Source organism: Nicotiana attenuata, chromosome 1 (genome assembly GCF_001879085.1).
Source record: "Nicotiana attenuata strain UT chromosome 1, NIATTr2, whole genome shotgun sequence".
NCBI lineage: Eukaryota > Viridiplantae > Streptophyta > Magnoliopsida > Solanales > Solanaceae > Nicotiana > Nicotiana attenuata.
In genome coordinates this window covers 8268529-8279347 of record NC_031989.1, presented here as the reverse complement: position 1 = coordinate 8279347, position 10819 = coordinate 8268529, and the positions used below count along the sequence as shown (strand labels likewise).

The window sequence follows — 10819 nt, the reverse complement described above, 5'->3', positions numbered from 1 at the left end:
TAAACCTCCTAGATCGCATCGATGCATTTTTACTATGCCTCGCCCCAATGAACCCTTTAAACACTGATAAAAAAAGCAAATATCATGAATTTTTCTGATGTATATATTGTACATCTTGAACTCCAAGAATTTTTTGAATTTCACTGTGCTGGTGTTTTACATGTAAAAGTTTCGAAGTCAAGCACCCTATGCTAGAACTTTTCGCGTTTTAGCGAAAGATATTATTGTTCAAATTTTGTTTCTGTACTAAGACGCTAAAATTTGAATAGTTTTTATACATCGACGAATTCTTGATTAGCCGTCAGACAAGTGACTATTTGTCCATCTTTTCCATCATTTTCTCTGATCAGTAAACATTTTCTTTTGATAGGTATAGGGTGTGTTTGGTATTGAAAATATTTCCTAACAAATGAGTGATTTTATCACATATTTCCCAATGTTTGGTTGATGAGTGGAAATTTTTTTCGAAAAATATTTTTTTTAAAAATACATGATTTAGACAAATACTATGGGGTGGGGATGGGGTGGGAATCGGGGTGGGAGGGACCAAGGGTGTGGGGGTAGAGGTCGGGAGTTGGATGGGGGTGTGTGGGGGCGGGGGCGGGGGCGGGTATGAGTGGATGGGGTGGTGGGTGGGTGGGGGTTTGGGGGTTGGGATGGGTGAGGTGGTGGGTGAGGGTGAGGAATAAGGTGGGGAAGGTTGAAAAAAAGTCTTAGAAAATGCTCTACCAATTTGAGAAAAATATTTTTCAAAATATGGAAGCCAATCAAACATGGAAAAATTAAAAGATATTATGTTTTCTCTCCTACCAAACACACCCGTCATTTTGTTACCCAAGATTAAACCAGAATATAGTAATTTAGGGATGAGATTTGGTTGGAAAAAATTTAGAATTCAGCAACACACTTCAATATAAGAGTCATTAGCAGATCTTAAGAGATGACATCGCACACTGAAGAGGCAAGTTTTAAGCTGTTCTATAACTTGAAACTTGACTGATATTTCACTAGAACTACTGTACTATATATTTTATAACATCGTTTGAAAGAATTTCAACAAGAAAGAAAGAATAAAAGGATTAAAAACAGGCAACCCAAACACACTTATATTCTTCATCGACCAGAGGACAAAAGTGTACCCACAATATTTAACAATAGATAAGACTAAAACTATTGACCTCATCACGCTATTCCTCTTTTCACAACCAGATGACAATTTGAGAAATGAGAATACACAAATCATAGCACTCTTTAAAGCAAGGATTGTAGGATGTGCTGGGTACATTTGAGCTGAGTTCATTAAGGCTGTTTTGCAGTAAATTCTTAAGGAACTTCAACATCAACAGCGATTAAATAACAACTCTGTTTGAACTCCATCTATTACGCTATTCCTCTTTTCCTTATTACTTTTCCTATGTAAAAGGGTATAGTAAACTGACGAAATCCTCTTTTTTTATTGTCCTATCATAAGAAAAGGGTTTACAAAGAAACATAATGTAGCTACTTTGCATATACACCGAGTCCTTCACTTGCCCAAGGTAATGGGATTCCTATGATTCCATTACCGCCGGCAATTGATCAGAAAGTAAACAGAGCTTTTCAGGGCCTTCAACTGTTTTGAGTTAAAATCTAAAGCCTTGATGTTGGTACGTTTAGTACAGAGCTTATTGCAAAGTATTTGAATTCTCAATTATACTCTCCTGAATGGAAATTTGTTGTGGACATTGGTTTAGAAGGCTGGGTGGAGCGAAGCATCCACCATTATGATTCGCCAAAGTTGCCGCACGATTCACCCAAACGTCTGATCTAGATAGCTTAGATGATTGACACTGCCTACTACTCTGTCCACCAAAGTAAACACCACAATGGTTCCTGAATGTTGCTTCCGGTTTCAACAATACATTTGATTTTGGGTCTTCCGAAGACTGGCATTGTTGTTGCATGGCACTGTCTGCCATTTCCCATCTTCCGTCCTCAGTTATTGTTAGAGTTTTCTTTTGCCTCTGCTTGCGCTTCCTCCATCTTGATCTGCGGATCTTCTTGGGAGCAACTTCAGAGCCTAAGACGTCACTGCTCTCCTGGTGTCACGTTGCATTTTCAAAACCAATAAGATTTCACTCAAGCATTAAGCCAACTATGCAAGGTACTAGGTAACTCTGTACAATAAGGCTTGGATAGATGAAAGAAATCACCTAGTATTTTAGCATTTATTCACATCCACATAATGTACATGTTTACATTACAATTTTGCACTTCATTTTCCCCTCCATCCCTCTTGGGACACACGCAAAGGAAAGGAACTGATTTTTAATCTTTTTTTTTTCTTTCTTTCCTTTTTTATAAGTATGATATTTATTCATAACAAAACATAAAGGGGTGCTAGTCGTATATGGAAAAAAAAGGCTAGAAAGGATCACTCTCCCTTTTAGCTATGGATGGAGCTAAGTAAATTCATGATAATTGTAAGCATATGTATTTCTAGCAGTGTAAAGCCCTAAATCTACCTTCATTGCGTTTCATGTTCCTTTCTTTCCATACTGCCCAAAAATAAGCTGGAACTTTGTTCTGGGTGTCTAACCTCTCTTTGGTGCTTTCTTGTTCCAGACTAATAGGGTGTCTTTTGGTGTATCAGACAAGCTTCATGCATAGCAATGTAAGCAAAAAAACATGCCTTTTCAAGATATGCGTTGTTCTTTCAAAGAATTTGCCAAGACCACTGTGTGACATTACTGCCAGGTTAGAGTGTGTAATGTAGCATGCCTCAGAAGTAAGGGTTCTCCTGTCAGATCTCATCTCCTATGGCTAAGTAGTGAGCTTCTTCTTCTCAAATTTTCTGATCAGATGCACCTTACTATCAACTTCCTAATTCTCGTAATTTCTCTTGAACCTGATGTCCTAAAAATCAATTGGATAGATTTAAAGCTACGGTTGCCTCAGAGAGGCAAAACTTCACTTTTTAGGGTGATGAGTGCCAACATGCATCTTGCTGAGAAAATTGATGGAAAATTATGAGGATGAAGGGTCTTGACATAAAATGTATTTAATTGGTCAGGAGAAAGCGTATGATGAAGTGCCAAAAAGAATTTTGGTCGATGTTGGGATTCACATTTAAGTATATAAATGTGATAAAAGACATGCATGAAATACCTGTCACAAGTGTGAGCACAATGGTAGGACATACAAAAGAGTGTTCGTAAACGTGAGTTAACACCAGGATCTGCATTGAACCCGTATTTGTTAATTACAGGTGAGCTAACAAATAGTATGCAAGATGACGTCCCATGGCATATGCTATTGCAGACGATTGTGATAATAAATGACGCTAGCTAAAGTGTGAACCAAAAACTTGCACCATATAGAAGCACTCTAAAGAATAAGGGTTTTAGGATAAACAGAAGAAATAATATATGCACTAATAGTTTAGCCAGCATACGAAGAGTGAGATAGAGGTGAGATTAGGTAGAGCTGAGGTACCTAAATGCAAACAATCCAAATATTTTGGCATGATGTTCCAGGAAAATAGTATGATACATGAAGATTTGAAACATACAACTAAAAAGAAGGTTGAAATGAAGTATTACCAGGATGTCATGCAATTCGAAGATATCCATCAAGCGAAAGGCAAGTCCTATAAAATGAAGGTAAAGCTGACAATGTTATATGAGATTGTGTTGGCCCCCTATGGTCTCTCCTAAGGTTCAAAATGACGACGTTCGAGGACGAATGCTCCTAAGTGGGGGAGAATGTAAAACCCCATAGGTTTTGGACGTTAATTCGGGTCAATTAAAACTTTAAAGATGTACTAATGCGATCCCGCATGTACGGGGCCCGCACAAGGAATACATGGACATGTTCTTGGTACAAGTTGAAAGTGATTCGGAGTGGTGGAAAGACCAAAGGAATCAAAGCATGGAAGTTGGAAGTACAAAACCCCAAGCTCCCTGCAATACTTTGGCTATGCGCCACATGGCTGGGGCATTGGAGACTTAGAAAGATTGCATGCCAACTTCGGATGGAACAGGGGACTTAAGAGTCCGCTGCATACCCATCACATTAGACCTTCGAAAATTTGGCACCCTTGTGCGATGGCTATATGCTGCATAAGTGAGCTCCCAGGAACTTAGGTAATGAAATATCTATGTGTGGCATAGACAGCGCATAAGGCCAGCTCCACAAATACCCAGGGAGAGAGAAAATGAGATAAAATTAAAAGAGGGGGTTTGGAGGCTTTGAAGAGGGCTTGGCCGAAGGCATTCAATACCCATCAAGGTGGATGTCTTTGGGTGATTTTGAGTTGATTTCAAGTATTAATTTCCATTATTAACACCAAAATATCACAAGAATCGAGATTAGTAAAGAAAAAACTCAAGAACACAAGAAGGAGAAGAAGCTAGGGTTCTTCAAGGTAATCCAGCTACCCAAAACTCATTATTCATGCGCGAATACACGTATAGAAGATGTTGAGTAGAATTTGTGATATAAAAGTGGTATTAAAGTAGCCCTAAAAGTGGATTTTTTTTTTTTTTTTGAAGAAGAAGAATGGTAGTTAGGGCCTATGTTGCACAGACTTTTCAAGATCTTTGCAGCACCCGTGTCAACACAACAAGGGTGGGGGTGGGGGGTCCACACCGGATTTGGTCAACTTACCTTCGGTGCTTTGACTACATCTATGATCGAGAAGTATAGATTGAATGGATATTTGATTCGATTTTGTGCGTTTATGTATGTGTGTATATATATATATATATATATATATATATAGAGCTTGTTATAGTATATGTTAGTGTATGTATATATAACACACACAAGAAAGGAAATGAAAGGAAACAAGTAAAGGATTACTAACCCACGGAGATTTGGTGAAGAATCGCTTCAAAAGTCGCCCCAAGAGGTGTGGAGAAGAAGGAGTTATGAAATTTGAAGTTGGTCCCGAAATGGTTCTGTTTTTCTGACTTAAAAATCGCTGGGTGAAATTACCCTATGCGTTCGCAACAGTAGGGTCGCGTTCGCGAAGGGCAGAAGTTGACAACCATCGCGTTCGCGAGTAGAGAAGTGCGAACGCGAAGAGGAAAAATACTGGGGTCCAAAGTTTGGCCTACGCGAACGCATGAGGCCTTATGCGAACGCGCTGAATGGGGACCGTAGACTTACGCGAACGCGAGAACAGTTACGCGAACGCGAAGGAGGAAAATCTGAGGCATTGCGAACGCGGGAGAGAGGGTGCGAACGCGAAGAAGAAAATGCCTGGGCACCTATTGCAGAATTTCTGCAACTTTTCTAAGTTCTAAAACTTCCCGGAACACCTCCGAAACACTCCCGAGCCCTTGGGGCTCCTAACCAAACACACACACTAACTCGACAACGTCCTACGAACTTCACCGTGTGATCAAATTGCCAAAATAACATCAAAATCAATGAATCAAACCTCAAAATCACTAGTTTTTCTTCAAACTTCATAAACTTTCAAATTTATAGTTTTAAGTCCGAAACACGTCAAATGACGTCCGTTTTCAACCAAACTTTACAGAAAGTGCTTAAACCACATATATGACATGTACCGAGCGCCGGAACCAAAATACGAGCCCCATACCATCGTTTTCTAACAAATTTTCATTTCAATTTCCTTTATAAATTTCAAAAAAACAATTTTACTAAAAAAATTTATTTCTCGGGCTTGGGACCTCGGAATTCGATTCCGGACATACGCCCAAGTCCCATATTTTTCCACGAACCCTCCGGGACCGTCAAATCATGGGTCCGGATCCGTTTACCCAAAACGTTGACCGAAGTCAAATTTATTCATTTTGATATCAAGTTTTAGCATTTTTCACAGAATTTCACATTTAAGCTTTTCCGGCTACACGCCCGGTCTGCACACGCAAATCGAGGCGACTAAAAAGGAGGTTTTCAAGGCCTCGGAAGCACGAAAGGAGAGAGAAAACAGGTGATGACCCTTTGGGTCGTCACATTCTCCACCTTTAAAACAACCGTTCGTCCTCGAACGGACAAAAGAAAGAAGTACCTGAGTCAGGAAATAGATGAGGATAACGGCTCCGCATATCCTCCTCGGACTCCCAGGTCGATGCCTCAGGAGACTGACCTCTCCACTGAACACGAATAGAAGGGAAATTCTTGGATCTCAACTGACGAACCTGCCGGTCTAGAATAGCTACCAGCTCCTCCTCATAAGACAGATCCTTGTCCACTGGACAGTGCTGAAATCTAACATGTGGGCTGGATCTCCGTGATACCTCCGAAGCATGGATACATGAAAAACTGGATGCACAGCTGATAAGCTGGGCGGCAATGCAAGTCTATAAGCCACCTCTCCCACTCGATCAAGAATCTCAAACGGACCAATGAACCTAGGGCTAAGCTTGCCCTTCTTCCCAAATCTCATCACGCCCTTCATAGGCGACACTCGGAGCAATACTCGCTCACCAACCATGAAAGCTACATCTCGAACCTTACGATCTGCATAGCTCTTTTGCCTGGACTGAGCCGAACGAAGCCTGTCCTGAATGATCTTGACCTTGTCCAAGGCCTCCTGAACCAAATCCGTACCTATCAACCGAGCCTCTCCCGGCTCAAACCATCCAACCGGAGACCGAAACCGCCTACCATATAAGGCCTCGTAAGGAGCCATCTGGATGCTCGACTGGTGGCTGTTGTTGTAGGAAAACTCCGCTAAAGGCAATAACTGATCTCACGAGCCCCAAAGTCAATAACGCAAGCCCGGAGCATATCCTCCCAAATTTGAATAGTCCGCTCGGACTGACCGTCCGTCTGGGGATGAAATGCTGTGCTCAACTCGACCCGTGTGCCCAACTCTCGCTGAACTGCTCCCCAGAAGCGCGAGGTAAACTGCGTACCCCGGTCCGAAATGATAGATACCGGCACACCATGAAGGCGAACAATCTCCCGGATNGGGACTTGATGGTATCGGGCCCGTATTTTGGTTCCGGAGCCCGGTACAGGTCCGCTATAATATTTAAGCCTTTTCTGTAAAATTTGGTAAGCCTTTTCTATAATATATATGTATATGTATGTGTGTATATATATATATATATATATATATATATATAAGTGCCAGAATACTTTGCTATTACACAAGATAACTTACGAATAAAATATTAGGTGTTAATAAAGAATTAAATTTTATTATCTTTAGTTTAATAACTTTAATTAACTGGATATATACTTACAAATATGTAACATACACTTAGTGGTTGTATCCCAACACCCATATGTGCACCCGGATCCATACTCCCGAATATTAAAAATCATGTGGTGGAGAATCCAACCTCTAGATTTGCAGCCGTACTGGATTCCCGCACCGGAATCCGAGTAACACGGGCTGGGGCTAGGGCTAGGGAATGATTTGGATAATTGTTCTAATAGCTCTAATTGATTATAAATATAATGTTTGGGTAACAAATGGAGTGGCTAATTATGGGAGTAATCGAGATTAAGGGATTCAGATGGCATTGAGCCAATGCCCAATTCGGGTTAAAATGAAACTGTTTAAGTTGTTATCGATGGAATCAATGTCAAATATTCTAGATTGATATATTGGATGTATTGAGCATTGTTGAGCTATTTGGAAGGCCATGACAAGGTAAGCTAAGATTTAGCTTCTTATAAGGCTCTTCTGAGACAAATGCATGTTTCTATGACGATTTCAATATATAATTTGAATGTAAGCATGGGTTCGTTGGAGCAATAGAGCCATATTTTCAATGTTTTATGAATACAAAGGAACAATATTGATTCATGACCTGATTTATACATGTCATACGATTTTTGGCTAAGTATTGCCTTATGTTTTAAAGTTAATATTTTATGAAAGTTTAAATTATGTTTATGATGAAGTTTAAGCTTATGAATCATGTTGAAATGTTATCACTTGATTTCAAACCGGTGAATCATTTTCAAGTGTGAAAGTATTGAGGCATTGATTGTCAGCTTCACTTGAGATTGATTTATGAGCCATATGGGCTAGATGTTGATAATGTAAAAGGACCTAAGAGCCACAATGTTCAACGTTAAATGTTTTGAGAAAACCATAGGGATTGTCGACAATGTATCACCCTAGTGGTGTGGGTTTTATTGTTTGCCCATAACGAAATTTTATCGTTCTAGCAAACACCGTCAATATCCCACATCATTGGGTGAAACGCCTAGGTTGAACGGGAAATGATCAACACATAGATATGTTTTGGGCATGACTTATTGGAACTCCCCATGGAAGATATGTTTTAGGCATGACTTATTGGAACTCCCCATGGAAGACTTATATTTTCTTACTGTTAAAGCTTTTGGTATGGTTAATGCTCATGAAACGTTTGAAATTTTTATCGTTTTTCCACTCCTATTTCCTATGAAATGTATGACTTTACGTCTCATGTATTTTTATGTATCGCTAAGTATCACTTCAATCTTATCGGACGGAGTCAATGGTACTTACAAGTTACAAGGTACAATTGTATTATTGAACTCAACCCCTTTTCCTTGTAGCCATCATGTATTATATAGATACCATAGCTCCTAGTGGTGGCGAGGCGTGCTAGGTTGTTGCCACTTTGATCTCTATCTTTTGATTGGTGCACCACTTCTTTTACCGTGGCTATTCAGTTATAGGACTCAAGATATTTTTGGACAAGCCGAGAACTTCATGTCTCATGTCGTCACTTATGTACATTTTTAGAGGATTCATGATACATAATGTGGGATAGCTACGTGCATGAGACTTCATTTATATTATTGGTTTTGAGTTATGTATTAAACTCTTGTGGTTCCACATAATGTTTGATTATATGGAAACTATGTTCATGTTTGTTGCAATGTTTTAAAAATTCTAATGATTTATCTAAACGTATCATGCATGGAATGGTAAGAATAGTGTTATGGTCCGTTTGATGCTTGTTAACAGCATTGGGTGCCTGTCGCATAGCTACCGCGAAATTAGGGGGTGACATGAAGTTAAGATAAATGTGTGGTTATACAAGATTAGATAAGATTAGAAATGATAATATTTGATAGAAAATGCAAGTAGTACATATAGAGGACAAAATGAGATATCGCTTATATGGTTTGATCATGTCCTACATAGAAGTCCAAATGCATCGATCCGTAAGTATGAGACCATAATGATTAAATTGTTAAATTGGACGGGGTAGACCAAAAATGGCATGACAAAAAATGTCTCGAAAGACCAACAACCTTTTAGAATCATGCAAACTTACTGAAAAATAGAACAGAATAAAAGGAGAAAAAATCTACATAAGCAATACTGACTACTTTATATTAAGGCTTGGTAAGATCACTTTAGTCGATATCTGCCAGGAAAACTTTTTAGGTCAAGTACGTCGACAGCCCGTTGAACTTGGCATGATTTTTCATATCAACACCTCAACTTAGATCTTACCTATTGAACACCTTATGTTGTCACCTTAAACTCAAATCTTACAATTCCAAACTTATAACCTGTTTGGCCAAGCTTCTTTTTGGCCAAAAGTGCTTTTTTTTTTGCCAAAAGCACTTTTGGCCAAAAATTGAGGTGTTTGGCCAAGCTTTCGGAAGGAAAAAAAGTGCTTTTGAGGAGAAGCAGAAGCAGTTTTGGAGAAGCAGAAAAAAGTAGCTTCTCCCCAAAAGCACTTTTTTGAGAAGCACTTTTGAGAAAAATAAATTTAAAGCTTGGGCAAACACTAATTGTTGCTCAGAAGTGCTTTTCAAACTAATTAGCCAAACACTAACTGCTTCTCACCAAAAGTACTTTTGAGAAAAGCACTTTTGAAAAAAAACACCTTTCAAAATAAGCTGATTTTTGCAGCTTGGCCAAACGGGCTATTAGTGCGTGAACATCACTCTCTTTTGACTTGGCAAACAAAAGCAATAAAAAAAAAGGCGAAATACATAAAGCGCCCCTTTAAGTTGTCCACAACGATCAACTAAACACCTCAACTGAGTCCTTTATCATTTAGACACTTCAAGTGTATATTAAGTAGATCAAGTAAACACATATTGCTGATGTGGCATATTCGTGTTTGCAAACAAAATTTTGAGCGCGTGAATACATTTTTTCACCTTAATTTTTTTTCCTTAAAAAAGACCCGAGAAACATCTGCAGCTTAGTCTCTCTTCTTCGTGGCTAAACCATCTCACCACCTGTAATTCACCATGAAACCACCATAGAGGCCATGAAAATCAACCACTAAAGCTCCAATAAAGCCACTGTAAATCACCTTAAACTGCCGCCTTTCACCACAAAACTCCACTGCCTGAAACCTCCAAAGCTCTGCCTAGTTTCGTCGATCCAAAACCAGTCCCAAGCCCAACTGAAAGAAGCAGAAAAATGCAGCAACAATAGCTGCGAAAAATGTCCTCTTTCATCCAACAACACCTTCCTTCCAATAGAACACACAAACAAGAACCTATTATTTGAATCGGACGATAAATCAAAGGATAATTTTACACCAAAAATAACTAATTAGAGAAACAAAAGTGATATAAGCCCAAATTTATAGTCAAGAAAATAATGGAGAGAGAAGGCTGAAGATTCCGGTAGAACCATTTGTTTCAGCTTCGATCGGAGATCAATTTTCCGGCGAGGGTTGCATGAGAGGAGCTTTTTCCGGCAAGGCCTGTCGATGATACCTTAGTGGGTTCTCTATTTAGCTATTTCTTATTTGTATTTTGTGGAAATATTTTAGATTTAAGTTTTGAATATGGAAGAGGTAGGGAAAGGGGTTGACGGGAAAAACTTGGAAAGAGGGTGAATGGTTTGGGAAAAGTGGATGACAGAAGGAAGAAGATGGTG

General features: G+C 39.3%; 1 protein-coding gene across 5 annotated transcripts in view; it reads right to left on the bottom strand.

Moving 5' to 3' along the window:
• Window positions 1431-10819, bottom strand: part of LOC109234546 (DNA-binding protein HEXBP-like) — a 29473-nt gene continuing 20084 nt past the window's right edge. Inside the window, exons 9-10 of one of the 5 annotated variants that reach the window (XM_019400740.1) lie at window positions 3148-3217; window positions 1986-2078 (exon numbers count right to left, since the gene is read on the bottom strand). In XM_019400740.1, the coding sequence (XP_019256285.1) occupies window positions 2068-2078; window positions 3148-3217 (81 nt within the window). In that variant the 3' untranslated portion in view covers window positions 1986-2067. Of the gene's footprint in view, window positions 2079-3147; window positions 3218-9912; window positions 10168-10244; window positions 10434-10819 lie in introns of those variants that run through there. The other 4 variants (XM_019400687.1, XM_019400610.1, XM_019400784.1 and 1 more) reach the window with 4 other exon arrangements.